Source organism: Notothenia rossii (genome assembly GCF_949606895.1).
Source record: "Notothenia rossii genome assembly, chromosome: 9".
NCBI lineage: Eukaryota > Metazoa > Chordata > Actinopteri > Perciformes > Nototheniidae > Notothenia > Notothenia rossii.
This window is the reverse complement of record NC_136907.1, coordinates 11,794,600-11,819,030: the sequence shown is the minus strand read 5'-3', so window position 1 is coordinate 11,819,030 and position 24,431 is coordinate 11,794,600. Positions and strand designations below refer to the sequence as shown.

General features: G+C 41.3%; 1 protein-coding gene across 1 annotated transcript in view; it reads left to right on the top strand.

Moving 5' to 3' along the window:
• The window catches only part of LOC307018444 (neurobeachin-like), a gene marked incomplete at its 3' end in the record, with an annotated part of 48,884 nt that overhangs the window by 4,699 nt on the left and 19,754 nt on the right, over window positions 1-24,431 (top strand). Inside the window, exon 2 of the mRNA XM_079648679.1 lies at window positions 22,484-22,715. Within this exon, the coding sequence (XP_079504805.1) occupies window positions 22,484-22,715 (232 nt within the window). The remainder of the gene's footprint in view (window positions 1-22,483; window positions 22,716-24,431) is intronic.

Here is a 24,431-nt window from a genome sequence, read left to right as displayed (position 1 = left end):
CATCTATGTTGCCCTGAGGTGTTGTGAACCTCCCGGTGCAAAATTGAGCTTCAGTGTTTTCCATGTTTGCCCTGTGGCGGCACAGTCCGAGCAGACGCTGATCATTTCCCTGCAGAACTGTAATCTGCTTGCATGGCCGTGCAGACGATAAGAATGCGTCATTGTGTGCTCACATACCCATGAAGATGACTGTCATGACAAATATCCCACCAATACACTTAAATGGTCTAATAAATAATGTGTGGCATCGAAATCTTTTGCATGAATAAGATATTTTTATTGGAAATCAGCAGTTTTTTTTTAATGTTTGACTTCAAAGGGTTTTTGTTATGGGACATTTAGTATGCTGGGTAGTACTGTAGATATTGCTTACAATTGAATTTGCTATGTGAGCATTCTACTTTATTGTGGTCGTGGTTTTGTATTACTGCCATCAATAACTGAGACTATGTTGGAGATGACGGGCTGTATGTAACACAGCAGCTCTGAACGGAACGGCCACTATGCAAAGAGGATGTTTTTGGTTCATCCTTTTGTGCTTGGGTTGATAAACATATTTAAGAGTGATGTAACTATTAATATGAGTAATTGCCCTTTTTTTCATATTTGAATCTGATTCTTATTAGTGGACTGTTTGAAATGGTGTAGAGGCTGGTTGAGATCATTGAAATAAATTAAGGTAACCCAGATAACCAGACCAAAGTCAGAAGACAACGTAGGGCTATTATTATGCAGGGAAACTATTGTTTTTATTAACCGTTTCGTGCAGTGGTTCTCAACCGGTCAGGCCTCGGGACCAACTTTTTTCTTTGTCAATAAATCGCGACCCGAAATTTTGAACCACTCAAATCTATTCAACTAAATATCGTGCTGTAATATATACACTTTTCAGCAAACAATATTAATTAAAGTGAAGTACAGTGCATCGGATCCCTTCACAGAACTAAAGTATGCTTTTAAAAAAGGTTTAATGAGCTGACGCAATCAAAGCTGAACTGTATAATTTAAAGACTTTTTTTTTTTTTTTAAAGAGTAAAAAAAGAAATTCACATTTTCTTTTTCTTCACTCAAACATCTGCGACCCACTCGAAACGGGTCGTTCACAGAGAACCACTGGTTTAGTGCATATATTGGCAGAGTCTATCAAAAACTGTCCATCATTGTTTCTTAAAACCCGAATGAGTCTCTTTAAATATCTCACCTTCCTACTCTTCATATTCAGTTTACTGTCACATAACAAGTAAAAAGCTTTGGAAAAAGCTAATTCAAGAGATGTTTTGTGTAAAAGATTACTATAACTTTTAAACAATGATCAAAAAAGTTGCAGTTATTACAATGAATCAACTTCACCAGCTCTACATGTAATATTAGTTGTATTCCCTCTGCTCGTGAATTCTCCTGTATTCGTGAAAGGAAAGGGAACATCCGCCTCAGGCTGATGCTGCAGCAAAGAGAAGAAAAGTATTTAGAGAAGCCCTTCAATGTTAAGACAAGAAATGTCTCCGAAAGAGGATTCACATTTTGTCTTTACCAAGTGTTTTGCAGGCCTCTGTAAGATGCTTATTTTTGGGAAAGATTAGCTGCCCTATTGCTGCAGAGAAGCTTAGTCACTTTGTGCCTGGGGGCTACAGCCAGAGTGCAACGTTAGCTTACGACAACAACCGCGCTGGTGCTGACCAGAGACACAGAATAGAAAAATAGGGAATGTCACTTTAATGGCATGAACACACACACTCCATGCCAGTTTCTCCTTCTGTCTCAAACAAACACACATGCTGCTGAAGAGGTAGAGGACAGAGGGTGTGGCTTCCTCTGCAAGGTCATGAATGACTTTGCTATCTGTCACGCAGCAGGGTTGTCCTGACCCCTGCCTGAGCCGGAGAGAAACAGGGAGGTAGAAACAGATGATTGGGGGAGGCAGCTCATCTTCCTGAGAGAGGAAGTAAGATGGTACACTAAAGGGACGGAAATGAAAGTTTCAGAGGGGAAAATTGGAAAGCTTGTGATTGTCCTTCATGTCCTCTTTTCTTCTGGAGTGCAGCAGTAGGTCCAGCTTAATGGTGTTCTGCGGGGGGCTGATGAGTTCCGGCCCCCCTGTGGAGCCTTATCACGCTGCGTGTATCAATGCTCTCCCCTCTCCCCTGCTCCTGGTGATAGGAGGAGTGAAATAAAGTCCCATGGGCCTGGGTAAATGGAGTGCTTGCACACTTTTTACATAAAGCACACAGCCTGTTAAGGGATACCTTGACATTTTGAGTTTTAATTGGCCATTTTTTAAAATCAGCCTTTTGTCACATGCACTGTAGGATTAAACTCTGGCTTGTTAGCATGTTTAGCATCCCGCTGTCAATGAGAGGAGTCCACGCTCTGAGGCATGAACAAATCTAGAAATCTTTTCACTTTGTGACAAATATCTGAGGATAGAGGAATAACTAATTCAAAATGTAAATGCAGAGTTATCCCTAAAACAGCAGCTCCCAATCCTCTTACTAACAAGATCCTCCATAATGATCTTCTTCAGAGCCAAATGAACCTTTATAAGCTGTAATGCTGATTCTTCCTGGTTTTATTATAATTTCCATTTCAGGTTTTAGCTTAAATCATGACACCATTTGGTTTAAGTCTAATTTATACATGTTAAGGCTAAAACGTTGGGTTTTTTCCCGTCTTACACCACCTAGATTCCGCTCCACTTCTCTAAATTCTTCTTCATCCCTTGTGAGCTGATATTTCCAGATGCTGGGATTTCTTACAGACATAAGCCACATCTGTTTTTTGTGTGAGAGCACCTTTTGGGAATCGGCAGAACAAAGCAAAAAATATACCATCTTTGCTTAACGACACCTTTTGTGAGTTCTCTGTCGCTTCCTTTGTCTCTCCATTCTTCATCTCCTCCCAGCACATCCATCTCCCTAACCCCTCGCTGTAATCTTCTCCCTGGTCGGGTGAAGCGACTGGTGGATGAATGTGGATGATCCCTATTGTGAGGAGGTAATGGAGCTGTCTGCAGCGCCATTCCTCTCCGCTTCCTTTTCTCCACTCAGCCTGGAGGGAGTCTATATGCTATTAACCTTACATATGTCTAGCATACTGAAGCCATACTTTTCTAAGGGTAAAGTTAAGAAGAGGACGCAGGGAGGTGACTGAAGGAACGCCGCTTTTTAACAATATCATTTTTTTATATTTCATGACCTTGCTTTTTTTGTCCTGTAGCTGCGATGGCTTTTTAAATCTCATTGTCATACAAATATTTTGTGATTTTACTTTTGACATGCAAAACATGACATGGTCTTCTCGAAGTGCTGTAACAATTTAGTTTGCATTGACGCAGGCAACCCTTCAGACGTCAGAAATCTATAATAAATACATTTCACTGGTCTGCTGCAAGTGTGGATATTATGAATTAAACATGCATTTCACATGAAAGCATGTGCTCATTGCCCACTGCAGATCTATTCATGTAATTTGTGTCTTACCAAACAGTCTCATCACTGCTTTTTATATTTTGACGGATTTCATTTTCAATTGCAGGGATTTCATTATTAATCTAAACTATTTTTCAATTAAACTTGTAATATTTGTACTCACTGGATTTGGATTTATTATTTTACTCTGAAAAATGCCTGGATATTTTTATAGACACTGTTAATACATCTTCAGGTGGTGACTACTTGTACTTGACAAACAAAAGTAAAATAACACAACATATTTAAAGAGTTGTCAATAACAGGGTAGTTTTTCAAAACGATGAAGGGTTACACAGGGTGTTTTTCTAGAAAATTATAGTATGAGGGCGCTGATCTTAAGATACTGTCTATAAATTCTCGCAAGAACATAAGGCCAATATACAAGATGGCGCCGCGGACGTAAACAACAAAGCGCCGTCGGAGCTCCGTAAAAACGAAATCCGTAAAAACAAATTCCGTCTGACGGTCTATTCAACACGAATTTCATATTTTTGAGTAATTATACCGTTTTTGGCGAACATAAATATTGTTTTCTGGCATCACTTTGACATTTTACGTGGCGATCGGCATTTTGGTATGAGGGCGGCACGCCGAAAGTAACAGGGCGCAGCGCCCGTTACCCGGTGTAGACAAAACCCTGGTTATATAACAATAACAAAACTAAAGCATAACATTATTTGGCCCTATTTATTTACCCCCCAAAAATCCATAAAGAAGTAAAAGATATTGTGACTAAAGCCTGAAGTAATATCGGTGTTTCCTCTGTTTAACAGTGGACATTTAAAGCATTTGTTTTTTATTTGAATAATTGCCAAAGACAAACAAGTGTTTCTTGCATTTGTGAAACTTTAACAAGCTGTTTCCTCATTGCATAAAAAAAAAAAACTATAAATTGGTTATCAAATATTCATAACTATTTATTTGATAGATTTTCTGTTATTTTAATAGGCCTAATCAATTATTTATATTCATACAAGGGCTATGGAAGCTTGTGCTCCTAATTATTCTCGTTTTCTTCTTCCTTTTTCTCCTTATTTCCACACTATTGTGTCTGGCTGGTTCATTCTATTGTGTCTGGCTCTTTTGTGTTTTTTTTCCTAAAATGAAATATGTGTCTGTATGTGTGTGTGATTGTTGGGAGGGGGGTTGTGGGTGTCATTTCTAAAGAATGTTCTAACGGCACATTTGGATCAAACACGCTTTTGAAACATGTTTTTTTGCAGCACTGTGCGCATCTGTTTGTGTGTATTTCTATGTGTGTGTATTTCTGTGTGTGTGTGTACAGTCTGGTATTCCGACAATGCACTAATCTCCACATTATAACAAGCTGCTTTATTTGTATTACCTGGTGTTTGTGCGCTGGTGTGTGTGCCCCCAACATCCCAGAGTTGATAAATGAGTGTTCCTGCAAAACCCTTGCTTTAGTCTCCTACACCTTCATCTGCACATTTTCTCTGGCAGCAAGCACATTCACACCAACACACACAGACAAAATGCACACACAAAACCAGCACTGCTCCCTTCTTCTTGTAGCCCGCATCATTGCCTGGCAGCGGTGATTTTATATTCATGCTGGCCTACTTCGCCTTTCTCCCATGGCTCCTAAAACACACACACACACACACACACACACACACACACACACACACACACACACACACACACACACACACACACACACACACACACACACACACACACACACACACACACACACACACACACACACACACACACACACACACACACACCCATTGCTCCGCTGTGAAGTACAGCTAACTGTGTAGCTATTCATCACGCTGCATGCAGCTGGACGAAGGTTGCAAACTTTGTGGTGTGTGTCATTTCAGTATTCATGAACTACCCTTAATGTTGTTTTAGTCCTTACACATCCAGCATCTCCCTCCTATGCCCATACACCCCTTGCAGCATGATAAACAGTGTCATTTTAAACCACATTATACTAGTTACTACTCGCTATCAAACCAAAACATGTTTTACTTTAGTTAGTTATTGCTTGATCTGTATTCTTCCCTGAACAGGACTGCACGTTCTCTCCATGAAACCGACTTTATCCAGTGAATGCAGATGAGAGCTACAATCCCAAAAGAATTTCATCTAATAAATCCACTTCAGTAATGACAGAGAGCTGTAGATGAAGGCGAGGGTTAAACAAGGATTTTGAAGCTTTTAGATGGGGATTTTTCATAAGACAGAACAGCTCAATAAGATAAAGGCCTTAGTAATAATTTGAACACGCCAAAAAACGAGTTAAATAGAACAGCTCAATTTCTGCTTTATTGTGTCCTTTTTCTGTTGTCACCGTAGCAGCATTGGTTTTAGCATTCGTAATAAAGTGAGGTCCATGTCGGTAAGGGAAACAAAACAGGTTCCTATTGTGAATGTCTTAAAAAACACATTTGGTTTGAGCTTTGAATGTCATTTAGGAGTATCGACTGCAAAATAAAGGCATTTTTTGTAACTCATAAACCTTACTCTTTCTTTTATCCAGTGACTACAGCAGTTTTAAAATTACAAGGTGGCTATTGATTGAGTGGCTACCTCCCGATGTGAAATAACTTCTCACCGGAGGCAGGGAAAAACAAGTGAAATGTAAGAGAAACACTCCAGATTGACTTAAACAGATACAGTAGTATGCAGTGCAGCGACATTCACTGAATCATTTATTTGCGTAATTCAAGGGAAGAATGCTAAACTGTTTATATTTCCCCACAAATACACCACAATAGAGGCTTTGTGAGGATGTACTTAGGCACAGCAGTGCTTCGAGCTAAATGCTGACACTCACATTCCAACAAGCTCACAATTGGAACTGCAGCTGGACTATGTGGAGCATATCAAATGTAAGTTATTTCTGAGTAAGAGATTTTTGACTAACAATGATTAGTTATGTCATAAAGACTGACTCATTAAAAAAGGCAGATAAACAACAGCAGGGACAAGTACAATAAGTTCAGAAATAGCAGGCATCAAAATGACAAAACATTTTAAATCATAAAAGCCAACACCTAAGCTACTGTATATCACCATGTTAAGATATCCAAAATCGAAGACATATCCAGTGTCGTATCACAGTATCGATACTGCCGAGCGCTTATGACAATGCTAACTTGCTAATGCTAATCAGGTATCGTTGTTCAACATTTTAGTTTAGCTTCTTACCATGTTTATTAATTAGCACTAGCATTAGTTTTGCGGGTCTTTGGCCATGCTGTAAGTTGCTACAAATTGATGGCCTGATTCACGTATGCACTTTGTACATGAAGCAGATAATGAAATAATAAACTGATCTTCCCTTTAGTTTCTCTGCACTGATATCAGGATTGAGGCCCTGTAACCTCATGCAGGGTTTTGCATCACCTCTCCTGCCAGCACTTTCACACTCAGAGACGCTGGTGGATGGAGGTGGAGGAAGAGCTTTGGCAGCCAACAACAGGCAGTGGTGACTCACTGTTTTTTTGTACCCCTCCTGCCTCTTCTCCACATCATCCACACTGCCCCCCCCCCCCCCCCCCCCCTCAACCCCCACACGGCTCCGGATACATTCAGGAAAACGATTAGGTTTGAAAACTGAATCTGAATGCAGAGACGCACACGGACAGCTCTCGCTTATAGTCTGTGTTTGTTTGTGTTACCACAGGGGTCACATGTGGAGAGTTTTTGTTTAAAAACAATGAACTAATTGAGTCTTTGCCTAAGTTTCCATTGCTGTTATATATCATGCTTATTGTGTGTATATATATTTTGATATTATATCCTTGCTTGCCTCAAGGGCTGGATCTGCACAGGGAGTCTTTTTGCCTCTGCACTTAATATTATGATTTATGCCCCCGTCTCTATTCGTTCTTTGGTAGGCTACCCACTCAACATTTGTACCCCTCCCAAAGGGTTATTTCTCTCTCTGATATTATTTTTGACTATGCAAGAGTACTTGAAATCTTAATATCGCAATCCACTTGAAATCAAATGTTTTTTTCTCTCTGTTTGGTATGAGCTCTCAAAGCTGTGAGTGCACACTGGCAATGGGCTGTGATATTTGAGATTGGACTTTGTGTTGATATGACCTTTCCATAGGATATTGTTTGTTTCTTTTGCTAGAGAATTTGACATTTGACATCGTTATGCTTTTCTTTTAACAGAAGTACCTTGATACAATTCCTCACTTGCAACATGTCATACTATTTTTGTGATTTGTTTTATTTGAAAGTGTTATATTATTTAAAGGAATTGGACTGGAAGCGAAATTGGCCTTTTGAAACACTACTGAAGGACAAATGCGTTTGCCATTCAACTTTCATAACCTCACTAGTTTGTCTACATCTTGTGATCGGTAATGTGTATTTCAGTTCCTCATCTGCCTTGTGCATTATATATTTTTGTTGCAGAAGTGAAGCATTTGAACCGTAACACAATCTCATCATTCAAGTTTCCCTTGGCTCATATCTATTGGCTCCATTAGTATCCATGCAAATATCCTCCAGGATGAGGGCAATATTTGTAAATTATTCCACTGTAATGGAAGCTATGAGATAAAGTATTCATGTATTAGATCCCTTAAGGGTATGCAAATAAGGCAAACTTCCCCGTGTAAAACCGGAAGGAGCTGATGTGAAAATATGGTTTATGTAAAAATATTGCATTGGTCCAAATATGCTAAACACAGAGTCTTTACTGATCACTGCAAATGCAAAATTCAAATAGTTCCCTTGAAAGGTTTTACTTCCGAAGCACAAGCTAACGACTGTTGCTACGCTGTTGCTGCTGTGTCTGCATTACTTCAAACAGCATGAGCTTCAAACAGCACATCCTCACCACTGTCCACTTTGGAAAGTCTGGAGTAAAGCTGATGCAGTGATGTAGCCTGTAGCAAAGAAACATCTGGACAGAGAAGAAGCTGTCTCTGATTCCTTGAACCTATCGTTATAATGTAAACCCTTTTCATGTAAATGTCATACATAGTGATAGGATAAGAGCTACAGCTGTATGGGCATCTGTGTTTCTTTAGCTCAGAATTGCATTCTCTGGTTGCCTCATTGTGATTATCCTGTGTGTGTGTGTGGTCTTTTTGCACAATAACAGAAAACATCATGCTACACTAAGCCCTCCAACCCTACTTTGGAAGTGGGTGTGCTTTTGCATGTGTGTGGGTCATTCCCAAGCCTGTCTTATGATGATGGATTACTGAGACTCATTGGAGCTGCTTGCTGCCGCTCTTATCCTCCATCAGCTGTGGCTTATTGGAACAGTGCTCTCCATTGTTGTGGCGGATGGTGAACTTGTGCATAGCTGTGTGTTTGTGAGTACGCACACACGTGCATTCACACATCATTTTAACAGCACATAGCCTCGACCAAACCAAACAAACAGATTAGAAATCCTGAATTGCCCCCCAGCCTGGCTGAGTCAGGTCTGCAGGGTTTGTCTGCTGAACTTCAGCATCAGCTAGTCCACACCTGCTGCTTAATTACATATTATAAAGCATTACTTTAGCAATATGCAACATTTCTGTCTATTAGGAAACTATATAAATCACAGAGTCAAAGCAGCTGGAGCACATCAAGGGAAAACCTTTCTATGATCTAGTTTCTCATATATTAACTCAGTGATGTATAGCCCAACGCATGTCTCCTGGGAAATGGTATTACCCCCTTACCAAAGTGATATAGTGCAAACTCTGAGAAAGCATTCTCCTTAATACAAGCCAGTGTAGCATCAAATGACTTTAAAGTGATTCCTTTATAGTAAAATAGTTACATCATTTAGCTCATGGCTCACAGTTACACTCTGCTTTCTCTCTGATAAGCCCAGTGAGAGGCTGGCAACATGCAGAATGCCCTGTAGGACTTCACTTCCTGTCATCTTCCTTTGAGAAGAGTAAGGAGAAAAGGTGCGAACGCCTTGTTAAAGTACCGAAACTCAGCCTTGAGTCCTTCCTTCTTCAGCTCCCGTGACACATGAGGATGCCCTCGTTGCTGCCTGTCTCGAGGAAAGAAAATGAAAAGAGGAAAATTGAGTTGTCCTTTAAAGGATGTGCTTTTTCCAAGTCGAAGACAGCAAAAATACAACCTCAAGACAACCATCTCAACACCCCCGTTCTACACCTTATGTCTCCTTTCTTCTTTCTCCGTGTCCGCTGGAACTCAATAGCAGGTCTCATTTGTTTCATGCTGTCAATTCAATCGTGCCCTCTATCACCGCCTCTCCTTGACGCTTTTTTCGCCCTGCCTCTCAGTTTTTCTCTAAGCTTTTACTTCTTTGTCTCTCTCTTTGTGCCTTGACACTGCACTCACTCTAGCACAATATTCCTCTAGACATCTTTGACGCACGGGGATAGAAATTGCCTTTGGTCCTTTTTTATTAAAGCACAAGTCTTGAGGTCGTAACGAATACATGATCACAGTTTCTGGCCAAGTAAGGCCCAAGCATTGGGATATATATTTTTTAAATCTTCTGGAGCAGAGAGAGGAGCTGTGGACTATTGTTATTGATTAATGCATCAGTGTTTCTTAGGGTCAAAAACACTAAACTCACAACTTAAAATGAAAGCGTTTTGTTTATTTAATAAACGAGCACATGTTCAATGTGAAAAGTGACAGTAGATATAGATTAGTTGCAATTTGGTGCTATATATATATATATACATTTTTTAAATAAAAATGTAAACACCTTGAATTTCAGGGGGGGGCGGGGCTCCATTGGCGGGGCTCCATTGGCGGGGCTCCATTGGCGGGGCTCCGTTGGCGGGGCTCCGTTGGCGGGGCTCCGTTGGCGGGACGCAGCGCCCCTGCAAGACAATGGTAGGGGAAACACTGGAAATGGTTTCCCTTTAATTTAAATAGATGCAGTTTGACTTTCTGCAGATTCCAGTGTTCACCGTTATCTGTTCGGCCATAGTGGTTACCACTACCACTTCCCATGCTTTGTATGCTTATTATTTAGAGTCCTGTATATTACTTTCTTTGGTTTGATTTGACTGGAAAGCACCAACAAACACTTGACAGCACTAGATGAGCTGCACAGATTTGAAAAGGCTATAGCTTGAATTGGTGTTGTGTTGCATAAAGAAGACTGTCAATTTATTCATGAGAAAGTGCAGCGGATTATTATTATTTTAGCTGGGAGGCATGATTCTCAGCAATTCTTCAACACATACTTTCTGTCTCTACATTTAAATGCTAAGTCTTTTTTTTCAAGGGATAACATTTAAATTCAAATCACCTACCCTCTCAAGGTTGAAACATGTAATATGCTTTTAAGGAGACATTTTGAATCCAGATCAACACCAACATCTGAGGTTCATTGACTCACAGACTGGTGTCCTTCCAATATATTAGCAATCTATGTACAGTAGGTGTTTTTGCTGACAGACAAAAATACCTACAAGGCCAAAACACAACCCTCTTGGTGTAATGTCACATGTTTGTTTATTTGGTATTATAAACATGTTATATTGTTTAGAATTTATAACCAACTATTTATTCTCACTGCCGTATTTTCTGTTCCAATATGATACAAATAAATATGGGTTTTTATGCAGATGTTCTGATGCTGTTGCTCATCTAGCTTTTGTTTTTTTAAGAGAAAAAGGGAAAACATTTTGTTTGTCTGTTTCCCAATAGCATGTGAAAAGGCTTATTGCTAGATCCGTTACTAAGCCTCTTTGGCCAATCAGCTGGCAGACATTTTAAACTGCAGTTGGATGAAGTCAGGGTTGTGATCACTTGGCTGCGATCCTCAGACCCTGTAGTGTGTACGTGCATGAGTGTGTTTTCTGACCTGGATTTCTTTCTGAGAATATCTGCTGTGAACAGTATGGCTGTTTGTTGCTGCAGTGCATACACACAGTGCAGCTCTCACAGATGTCCAAGTCGTTTTTTTTTGCTGTCACCGATTTTCAGCCCTTGAAAAAATATTGACGGTATTAAAACAAGAATGAATACAGATGCAGTCTAAACTGTAAGAATGTTGCAACCCAGCGAAGCATTTCTTTCTACTGTAGCTTATCCTCTGTGGTGTATCTGTCAGCAGAGAGTAGGAGCTGTCCGTTGTGCTGAAAAGACTCTGCTGTATTTATCTGCGTCTATCCGTCATTTCTCTCAGCTTTCCCAAGGCAAACATTCACACCATTGCTGGAGCTGCGCATTTCCCTTCTGCTCTGTTTGAGACGTATGGCCTCGCAGTCTCCTTTGATCTCTTCCTCTTTGCTTTTCTATTTCTCTCTCCTTCTTATCTGCTCCGTTTAAAGCTCCTTCGCCTCCCACTCCAGTTAAAAGACTTTTCACTTTTTTTATTTACGAGCTGCTAATATGCTAATGAACTGGTGTCTCATTATTTATATTATTGGATTATTTTGGGAAGATCTTCTGCATCCCTCCAGTTTTCTCACTTGTCCTCTTTCTCAACTCCTTCCTCTTTTGTGCTGTCATTCATGTGAATCGCTGCAACGAGTGTTAGTGACGAACTGAGGAGCGAGAGTGTATGTGCCGATGACTAAGACCTACAAGGCTTTTAGCAATGAATTGTTTAAAAGGCTGTTGCCCTTTGAATGCTGTGTACGTGTGTGTTGGGGTAGGCTGAGTTGTATCTAGTGTGTGCAAGCCTTGGTGTGCATGTGTCTGTATGTGTGGGTACAGTATGTTTTAAGCTTGCACTTGACAAGCTTTGAGTCAGATGTTGGAGGCGGGAGAAGAACTGGCCTGCAAAGAACTGGAGACTATTATAGAGACAGATCACAGCAGGTATTACGGTCTTATCTCAGCTTGTCTCACTCATCCTCTTTTATCCAGCTTTCCCTCTTTGGTTTCTGGGAGGGTTAATAAAAACTGACAAGCATGTATGCTCAGACTCATATTCATTGCTATTTGTGTGGGAATGTTGCCCAGAGTACAGCTTTTGGAACTGAAAACACAATTCTATGCATTTTGAATCAAATGAAACTGTTTGCGATATTGAAGGTAGAAGCACCTTGATTGGAATTGTTCACCTTCACCGCTCCGCGCCCTTGACAGGATTACACCAGCTGATTGAAAAGCAGCCTTTGTTGCCTGAGGACCACAATATGTGTACATACAGGACTTTTCCCATAGGATCATTTAAGCTTTGAAATAGTGCACAATGTAATAATAACCTAATTTTTCATAAAACGAACATGTATGGATAGCAATGAATCTGGCTTCTAAATTACGTATCAATCAATGTGTCAAACAATCTGCAGTTAAGGTCAGTAGGGCTGCACGATATTGAAAAAAACTGACATTGCAATATATTTTTTTCCCCTGCGATATATATTGCGTTTTTTTTATTAAACCTATATTTAACCGGATGAAGGATTTTAGTCACGGACGTCTGGATCTTAACTGGTTGACTCATCACACCTTAAGTCAAGAGCCAACACACAAACTAACAATATCATCCGTCAGAGAAAACCTGATCTAAGAGTACACTCTAAAATGAAATGCCTCGTAACCAAATCTTATCTCATTTTCTCCCATCATCCTGTGAGAGTGTGTGAAAGAAGTGAGAGGCATGAGGACAGGTTGATGTCAAAGTAGGACGTGTGGTTGCTGCATGGAGCTGCTGTTAGTGGCTGACGAATCAGCTCGTAATGTTCTGCCAATGGCAATCTCCTGCTGGGGAAAAAAGACAGCATGCATACAAATAAATGCAATATTCATGTTGTGCAGCTTGTTTTAGTTTTTGTTGGCCTGCTTTTTGTCTTCTTGATGTTGCTTATGAGAAGGGGGGAGATAAAAGGAGGTTCTCGACAGACCCATCAGTCTCTCATTGAATGTAGTCGGAAGTAGTCAGTTTCCCATGATCCATTACGTTTTTCTTGCACATATTTTGGCAAACTAAGGCTGTGGAAAAACACATTTCCTGACAAGTTTTGACATGTGGAAAAATCTAAAGATATTTGTAAAATAGGGATGCACCGGATCAGAAAATCAGATCACAAATCCAAAGATGAATGTGTCCCTAAGTGAGGCTGCACTTGTGTGTTGCTACGAGTTAATGCTAGTTAGCATTATACAATGCTAATAATGACAATACTTACATACTGTGTTTATTAGAGCCAGTATTTTGATTTTATAAGAAAGGCCACCTAATTGTGACGTCTGTAGTCAATGCACTATAAAGGACTACAATTCCCACGGCGCCTGGGCTAAAGCCACAGTGATGGGCAACCTGTTGAGAGATGCCGTTGATGAACAGTTTTTAACCGTACACGTACATACAAATCGTACAAGTACCCTTTAAGTTATGAAGTTATATACAGGGGTGCACACAACTTTCTCAGTGAGGTACTCCGATGAGTACCTGGAGTCAGTGTTTGGTACTCCAACTTCTGTCTCCCCTCAAAGTTCCCATGAAGCCCTCTATATCGGGAATGTCAACGGGGGGCGGGGGGAGGGGTAGTGGAGTGCAGAGCTTCGTGACCACAGAGCGTGTGAACGTTGTGATCAGCTGTTTTAGCGCAGTGCTGCTGTACAGACCGACGTTAACAGCAGCCCTGTCTGTGCACACGGAAACCGACTCTGTCGTCCGGTGATCTAACCGCCTTCTGGAAAAGCTTCACAAGTACGTCGGTACGCAAATGCACTTTGTGACACAAGTGACGGTACGCATTTCAGATTGTTGCCGCGCATGCGTACCTGCGTACCACTTATGTGCACCCCTGGTTATATAAGCATTATCAAGAAAGAAAGAATACCTAAGTTGTTTGTTATTTTATTTGAGTATTTTGAATTTCTTTTGAATATTGTAAAGGCCTTTTTTCTTTGTTGCATGTGCAAAAGTTTGTTATTTTATTTTGAGCAAACACATCGCAACATCATCTAACCATCGGAGGGCAAGCAACACTTCAAACTGTGAGTAATTTAAAGGAAATAAACTAGTTAGAACTGTCTGTTTAAGGCATCCAGTGGCTTGATGGAAAGACAAGAAAGGAAGCCACGACTGTGTTGTTAACCAGTATGTTTGATGATGTTCATCATGCTAACATATGCTGATAGGAATAAACAAATTGCAACTGAGGTTGATGGGAATGTTTTTTTTTACTGTTTATGTGACTCATTGTAGTTATGGCAGACTTCCTTCACATCTCAAATGACGGAGTGGTTTATTTGGTGTCATATTTGACTTAAATAAATCTATTTAATGTCACTGAAGGGGACTTTACTGCCTTAAGGGATCTGTATGAACACGGTTTTGTAGTTTGTCTGGCAGACCAAACAAATGCGCCTATGTCACTTTATGGTGATGTTGTGACTCAAAGTAGCTACTTAAAAGAATAATAGGTTGCAGAAACATTGATCGACAGCTTCATGAGATTACACGTCCACGAAGATTTGGACAAAGCATTTCGAATTGAATCCAGGCATAATTGATTCATTACACGTCAGTAATGTAAATTAGAGTGCAGTATGTATCCTCCCATAATACATAATGCGACTCTGTTCTTTTGTCATTGTTACGGCAGGGAAAAGTAGGTGTAGTCTACATCAAACATTTCTTATGAAGTGCTGGTATTTTGACATTTTATCACACACACACACACACACACACACACACACACACACACACACACACACACACACACACACACACACACACACACACACACACACACACACACACACACACACACACACACACACACACACACACACACACACACACACACACACACACACACACACACACACACACACACACACACACACACACACACACACACACACACACACACACACACACACACACACACACACACACACACACACATACACATACACACACACATACACATACACACACACACACACACACTAATTCGATTAATCGATTTTAAATCGAAATCGCGATTTTAAATGATGCAATTATCAAATCGCAAAGCCTGCAATTAAAAAAAAAACTTTTTATTTTTAAAAACTTTTTAAAAACTTTTGTTTTCTTCTTGTGTGTCAGTCATCCACACCAATCAGAAGTGCTGTGCTCCACATGTACAAGCCATTGCTAACCAATCAGAAGTGGCCCATGATAGAAGGTGATAGAGAGAGAGATCCAATCACCTGCCAAGTATTTTTGAAAGTATCTGAGTCAGGTTAGGAATGCTCCATCACATGTTTCTATTACAGGGTGAATCTTAAACTGAAGCTTGACTTTAAAGCAACCCAACGGAAGTTTCATGTAAGTTTAGTTCTTTCACTCGTAGCTCGGGCTGCGGGGGTGCTAGAGACGGGAGCACGTTGATACGACCTTCCTAGCCGCATTTTACAATAAACTTCCGTTGGGTCGCTTAAAAACAAATATCGCAAATCGCAATATCTGTCAGAAAAATCGCAATTACATTATTTCCCCAAATCGTGCAGCCCTAACACACACACACACACACACACACACACACACACACACACACACACACACACACACACACACACACACACACACACACACACACACACACACACACACACACACACACACACACACACACACACACACACACACACACACACACACACACACACACACACACACACACAGGCGCGGATTGCTAGTGCTGGCCCACACTGGCCTTTTATCCCCACTCTGGATTTATGTAATCACTGTATTCTTGTAGTGACTGGTGTGTGTGTGTGTGTGTGTGTGTGTGTGTGTGTGTGTGTGTGTGTGTGTGTGTGTGTGTGTGTGTGTGTGTGTGTGTGTGTGTGTGTGTGTGTGTGTGTGTGTGTGTGTGTGTGTGTGTGTGTGTGTGTGTGTGTGTGTGTGTGTGTGTGTGTGTGTGTGTGTGTGTGTGTTGTAAAATAGTATTTTCTTCCGAGTATCTCTTAAAAATAATCTCCGCAGCATACAGCTCTGTCTCTTTCTCCTTCCCTGTCAGGTCTAAGCCAAAAGCCCCACACTTCATGCGTGACAGCTCCACACACTCATGGCTGATAATGTTTATTTTGCTGAGTCGTGCAGGCAGGTGTGTGTGTGTGTGTGTTGACTGTGTGATTGTGACATTGTCACTCAGAAGGGGTTTCATGAGCGAGGGCTGTGTGTTGTCCCATCTGCCATCTGTGCAGACACTGGTACAAAGGCCCATGGGAAATGCAGTCCGGGGGGTTCCCCCTCCTCCTTCCTCTGAGTCTGCAGGCTACAGTCAGTCAACATGTCACTGTTGATCAAATCACAGGAAGACTCACATGTTGTCCTTTTTCACTGCAACTCCTCAAACCCAACTTTCACTTTCTTCAATCACTTACTCTTTCTATCACAGTTAATAACCCAGAGCTACAACTCATTTTGTTGTTATTATCATCCTTTAATCTAGTTATTTTTTATGGGGATTATTTAATTAGGTTTTGATATCGTAAAATAAAAAAGATATCCATCATGAAGTCCCAAAGCGTAATATGCTTTCCGATTGCTTGTTTTGTTCGACCAAAACATATCCAATCATATCAAACAAACAGGTGCAATCTGCATATGTGAGAAGCTGTAATACCCATGATGACGTATTTCAAATGTGGTTGTTTGTCTGAAAATAAATGTAAAGATAAGTATAAGCTTATGTTATGAATTCAGTAAACTCTCATTTATAAGAAACTGTGGCCAACAGATGTTTGGCAGTTTTCCATAACAAATGTAGTTGTAATTGATTATTTTATATGTAAAGACAAATCAGTTCATACATTCAATGACTCCGTATGACTGATGTGGTTTTTTCCTCTTTTTTTTTAACAACCCTGTTTTTAAAGCCGCATACTTCCTGAACCTAAAGCCTTGCAAAACCAAGATTAGGAGAAGTTTATCCTGCATATGAATCAGAGCCAGTGATAGAATTAACCGCCGCTCTTATCAATGCTGTTTACCAAAAAATGAGGTCATGCAGAAAACAGAATGTGGATTATTTGGTATTTAGTTGGCTTCAGTGTAATCCATATCTCTTTAGATTCGCTGGGGTCATCATCAGAGCACTAAACCCTCCACTGCACAGGGTAAAACTGTGGGCACTAAAATCCCTCTGCCACTCCGATAAGAAAGCACAATAGCAGTCAGTCGCGGCTTCTTTGTCTTTTTGCTCCATCTTTCCAGAACACACACACCTCTTCATTGTTTTTCTCTTCTCTCCAATCTGCTTCCTCCTGCAGTTCACACCGTTCATTCTCTTGTTTGTTTTTCTCCCTTTTCGTTTCACCTCTCTCGTCCCCCTGTTTTTACCTCACCCTCCTTCAATGTTGCTCTCCTGCGCTCCGCTGAGCCCTCTTGGCGAAGCGTTAAGTGTGTAATCTGTGATCTCATGTCTGGATGGGCCTCTCGTCTCCTCTCTCGCTCGGCACACAAAGGGACTGAATGGCCGCGGCTCACTCAGGGGACACAAACGAGTAATGAGCCACACACAAACTCACACCTAACACACACACACACACACACACACACACACACACACACACACACACACACACACACACACACACACACACACACACACACACACACACACACACACACACACACACACACACACACACACACACACACACACACACACACACACACACACACACACACACACACACACACACACACACACACACACACACACACACACACACACACACACACACACACACACCTCTCCAGCTCACTCTCAGGGGCTTTGAAGTTGCATATTGATGATGCCAGCTCCAAAAGCTCAATTGAATGTGCTGAGGCAGAGGAGGTGGCTATTGACTGTCCACTTGCCTCTGTGACCTGTCTTCTCTGACGACCGTAACGAGCAACAGGTGCCTCTGTTTCGCCAGGTTTCGGCCTTGAAAGTAATCAAATATTCAACAGTCAGTGGTAGTAATCAGCCAGCGTAATGGCCCGTTTGATGTGCAATCACAGCACGACATAATGGGCTGGAGGGTCTGCGTGAGATCGTTTTCAATAAAATAATGATCCTTTTAATTAACGTTGCACCTTTCACACAATACAAGTGAGAAAGTGGTGTTTAAAGCCTAAAAGCAATGAGGTTAAACAAACAGTACAAATGAAAGGCAATAGAATCAAAGAACAGAGTTGAGAACTAATAATAAATCACAGCTCTTGTGGTTTTATACATAATCTCGAAAAACCAAGTGCTTTGACATGAAAGTAGAATTGCAAAACCAAACATCAAAGTGGCTGTAGTTGATGAAAACGCTATTCATTTGAGTGCACAAGTTAGCCTTGAGAGTGTGATGGTGAGCCAGTAAGCCAAATCAGAAACTAGCCATAATTAATTTGTAATCATTCAAAAAGGCAAGTTTATAAAAAGGCCTTTTTATTCAGCCCTTAGTGACAGAGGACTGTTTCTGAGCAGTGCGGCTGGTCAGAGGGGTTGGACAGAGGGACTGTTTGTTTAACTGACCTCTTATAAGAGCTGCTTTTGGCTGGCAGAGGTGCCTGCTCATATAACCTCTTTGTGGTGCAAAGAGGGTCCTGGCACTGACCCCCACCCACCCTCCTGACACTCGCACCTCCCCCACAAAGCCAGAGTGATGCCAAACAGGGTCTAAATGAGCAGCACTGTGAGGAGGAAAGTGTGCAATCAAAGAACTAATCCTTGAAATAGGGTGTTTAATACAAACACCTCCAAAATCTAAGTGATTAGTCATCATTGATAAATACAGTGAAAAACCTTCCTACTTTCCAAACCGTTACTGAAAGTGTTTTAGGGTCAATGATGGCCCAAAGCAAGAAATAGTCTTTTCTTTAGTCTTATCACAAGGAGATTTTATTCAATATTATGCAGTCCTGGATGGGTTTATTTCCAGAACAGAATATTCTAAATACATTACATTACATTTAGCTGATACAAAATACAAAATGCAGACATACATTTATATCAGCAGAAGCAAAATGCTGCCTTGAGTGTGAGCTGTGCCTGTCATAAAACCCTGTGGGAACATCGATCGTGGGAAAGAGGTTGTCACTTCCTTAGCAACTGCTTAGCGACAGGTTCTTCTACTCAATCGCTCTTTTTTGTGAACGGAACATACAGACATGAGCTGTACTTAGGGAGCAATCATTGTCGTAACGCTGCCAAAACAAACGTCTTCGACCAGTTGCCAAGAAGACAGTGAGGTCATTGCCTCAGAGGAGAGAGAGGGTGGCACTGCCAAGCCCCTTTATCCTGGGGCGAGTGGCATAACGAGGGTCCCGCTTTATGTGTGTGGTCGTCCTTTAACCACCAGGGTACGTGTCGGGGTAGTTAAGGCCTCTTGTGATCACTCGTCCGTCTGTCGGAACTTTGCCACTAGGTTTTTTACAATGTGGACACACGGGGTCGGGTGAGTGAGGAGACCGGAGGTTACGAGCGTTTCTGCAAAACGAGCATGTTACCTCATAAATCTCATTAGTAATCTTTTGTCCGCCGCGTGCATGCATAGTAGCCATGATGATGATGATGGTGATGGCGTTTGAGTGCGCTCAAGTGAGCTCAAGCTGCTCATCATCAACCTTATTGCCATCAAGTCAGCATGTTTATTTATGCATCAATTAAATACCCTACTCAGGCGAGTAATAGGCGCGGAAATGCATGAGTGCCTCTCATCTCTATGGGAGCCACATGAAACGGAGAACATGTCATTGATGTGAGCGCTTTTTTCATATACATTTCTCCCTTGCCTTTGTCCATCTCTCTCTGTCTTGGCAGCGTCACCCAGGCTTTGGTGGCTTTTCCAGATGTTGCTTCTGGTTGAAGAGATAATAATTATCTGGTGCTTTTTTTCCCCTTGTGCTTTCTGCTTTCGTCCTTCCCTTTCTCTGTGCTGTGGGTCACGAGACTCAGCACGTTGCCTTCGTTTGCATCACCCTTTCTCATCTTGCTCCCTGATACACGGTGTGGGAAGCTGGAAAAAAGAGTGATTATGCATGTGCTGTACATGTGTAGGTATGTCCTGGGGATGTGTGTGTTTCCAATTCCACGTTGAAGACGCTGCGTATCTGCGAGCGAGTTTTACAAAGACTTCCCTTGTTGTCTCCCCCTAAGCTTCCGCTGCCTGGTGTATCGAGCACCTTCAGTTATTTATGATAATAGTCAGGTAAAACCTACTCTAGCCGTAGCACAGTTTGCAAAGATTCACAAAGTCAGCGAATTAATGATACTCAGCTGACGAGAATTACCAGCTCGTTCCGAAGCTCTCAGCCACTTCTAGCAGTCTCGGATTGAGCTTGCTCAGTTGTCATGGAGATGGCTCGGTTGTTGACGTGCAAGCCAGCAATGTGTCCCACTCTTATGCTATAAATCCGAAAAAAAAAATCATCATCTCATTAACCTTAAAGTGGCAAGCACAATATGAAACATTAATTAATTGCTATTTTCTAATATATCTAGGCTAAACTGACACATATCAAGAATTGTATTTATAATACGATTGTTATTTTTAAAGCTCACACTCTGTAGCTCATGAGATACATTGCACGTTTAGGGTATACATTATATAATATTAAACCAATCTATGTTGCACCCAAATACACCATTATGACACTATTAGTACATGCATATGACACACACATAACATCAATATTACAGCATTATTACAGCATTTTTACACTCATAATACATCAATGTTAAACCCATATTTCACCTTTGTTTTTATACCCATGCAACAACATTATTGCATCAATTTGACATCCATATTACAATTATATTACAGCCATGTTACACATTGACACAGCCTCTCATTTGACTTCATCCCACAGGATGCAGAAACCATTTAGACGTTAAGATAGGAAGTAATGAAAATCAGTCTATTTCTATTGAAGTAATGAGAGTGCTCAGACAATAATATTGGATTCCCAGCACTAGTTAGATGTGTATCTGTTTGTTTGAAGGATGATTAACCACACACAGAGACAGATATTGAGAATTAACCTTTTGATTCAGATTTCATTTGACCTTGACTCTGTCATTAGCTGTCACCAACCATCGTCAGATAGCGGGGGGCTGTTACTTTATTTTTATCCCAATGTTAAACCCCCTCTCTGTACTTTTATTTTCCATTAGTCTCATTCTCTCTCGAGTGCAAAAATCACAGTCACAGTCTGGTCGGTGACTTTATTTCTACTCGTAATCTTTTATCTGCTTTCTTCTCCTAACCTATTGCATGTTTCTGTTCCATCTGATTTAATAACCTCAATGGTGGTCTCATGGCGTGTTGGTTGCCATGGCTACCATTTCCTGGAAAGTGTAGTATGCTGAGAATGAACTGCGTGGGGGTTTGCCTGGGTGTGTGTGTGTGTGTGTGTGTGTGTGTGTGTGTGTGTGTGTGTGTGTGTGTGTGTGTGTGTGTGTGTGTGTGTGTGTGTGTGTGTGTGTGTGTGTGTGTGTGTGTGTGTGTGTGTGTGTGTGTGTGTGTGTGTGTGTGTGTGTGTGTGTGTGTGTGTGTGTCAACTCTCACAAGTAATTGTAGCCATTAAGAGACAGGACATTTGCACTTTGATTTGAACTAGGATGTCCTCTGACTAATGCTATCTGAGAGGAGGGAGAGGGACATGTGTATACATCAGTGTGTGTTCATATGGATACGTGTGTGGCTGATGCAGTCGAGGGGACCATTTGTATGCCTCCTGTATTTTTCAGAGGGTTAGTAGAGTGGAGAACACAGAACAGAGTGCTGTGCTCCTCATATATGAGAGAGACAGCAGAGAAGGAGATGTGGTGTGTGTGGACTGTGGACAGATGAAGGACATGTGTTTGCTGCAGTATGTGCGGCCCCCCGGCAGAAGAAATGCTTTCCAAACAACAATCAGCATCCATCAGACGCCAGGCTCACCTCTACCACAGAAAAAAAGGTTAAATAGTTCACTAACTCATCCTCTCTTTTTTTCCTCCTCTCTCTCCTCTCTCTCCTTCCCCCCTCAATTCCATTCCTTTGCACTTCCACTGTCCTCCTTTCTCCCCAAACCATGTCCCTCCTCCCCCTACCTGCCTTCTTCCTGCTTCCCCTCCTCCCTCCCCTCTCCTCACCCTCCTCCAGCTGGTGGGTGGTGAGTTTGACCTGGAGATGAACTTCATCATCCAGGAGGCGGAGAGCATCGGCTGCATGGTGGAGCTGCTGTCCCACTGCGAGGTGACGTGCCAGGCGGAGATCTGGAGCATGTTCACCGCTATCCTCCGCAAGAGCGTACGCAACCTGCAGACCAGCACCGAGGTGGGCCTCATCCAGCAGGTGCTGCTCAAGATGAGCTCCGTGGACGACATGATCGCAGGTGAAGCAACGGCGCACATACATAAAGACACTAAATGTTACAATAATATGACAATATCTCTATGTTTTCCTAGTGTCAATACACTGATGTGGTAAATGTGTACACAACAAAACAAGACATTTATAATAATTCCCATTTTGATACATATTATACTAAAACAAGTCCTTATTTTGGACACAACTTAAAGGGATAAACGATTATGATTATAATATTTTCCCTGAAACATGAAAAATTATAATGACATGCATAACTGCCAAGCTTTAAGACAAACACATTTATATTGAGAGGCAGCTTTGTTTGTTTTTTACCATCATTTCAATGTTAGTTAAATACTCTTTAAATATTATTTGATGCCGAATTTAAGACCTTTTAATTAGAAATACAACTTGATCACTGTTTTGCAAGATAGCATGCAAAGCGTGTTTTTGTTATGCGAGTACAATGACAAACATTTGTAAGGTTTTTGTTTAATTTAGTTTTTCCCACTTATGAAAAAAGATTGGCCCAGGTAGGTATGACTTCATACGGGTAGTGAAGTGCCTTTCTTAATCTCACAAAAAGCATTATATTCTGCATTCCGCCGTGGGTTGTGTGTCTAGGTGGAAACAAACTCTAATACCCAAAGAGAAACAAGACTGAGAGCCACGTCGAAAACGTAGGATGAAGCTGAAGCTGAAGCTGCTTCTGGACGAAAAATAATTATCTCTGTCTTTCTGCAGAACTGTACTGTTGAATAAGAATTGTACTTGTATCCTTGTTAACAAGAAACACTCTTTCCTAAAGTTTAGAACCCAAAGTTTAGACGTGTGTGTGTGTGTGTGTGTGTGTGTGTGTGTGTGTGTGTGTGTGTGTGTGTGTGTGTGTGTGTGTGTGTGTGTGTGTGTGTGTGTGTGTGTGTGTGTGTGTGTGTGTGTGTGTGTGTGTGTGTGTGTGTGTGTGTGTGTGTGTGTGTGTGTGTGTGTGTGTGTGTGTGTGTGTTCCCCGCAGTCACTCATCCATAACAACCCGCTGGTGGTGCAGAAGTAATGACCTCAGTATGTTTATGCTCTTTACAGAAGGCTTGATTGCTAAACAGCACATTCACTGCCGTCTCTTTACATGGTCATATTGACCTTGACATCCGTTAATGATGCCTGGGAGTGCGTTTCATCTCCTTCCCTCCCCCTTAGTGTCCTCTTTGTCCTACCTACTACTGCAGGATAATGTGCTTTATAACTTCTATGACTTATTACTGCTCCTCACAGCAGAGCCACTTAACTCAATTTAATGACAATTCTCAAATATCCCCATTCTCAACCGTGAGTTTAACACTTTTCACAGACTGTTTAAAATGACCTACATGGATTGATCGCACCAAAAACACACCTTAGGGGTTCTGAATCTAGGACATTGTGTATTGCGTTCCCTCTCATAACACGTCAGCCAGCGAGCCTTCAGCTTTATTCCCAATCGCTGGGCTCTGGGTAATGAAATATTATGGGAAGTCTATTCCTATCTAGCAGGCTTAATGGGAAAGTGGAGCCTTTGTAAGCAGATTGCCTCACTCTGAGAACCTCTGCCATATCCACAATGATCTGCTGCTGATGTGTGTGGAGTGAAAGGCAATGAAGCAGGAAGGTCATTCTGACTAAACTATTATCTTTTTTGTTTTATTATCTGCTTAAATATTCAGGAGAAATATTCTTGAAACCATGTTTTCTCAATTTTATGACCAAA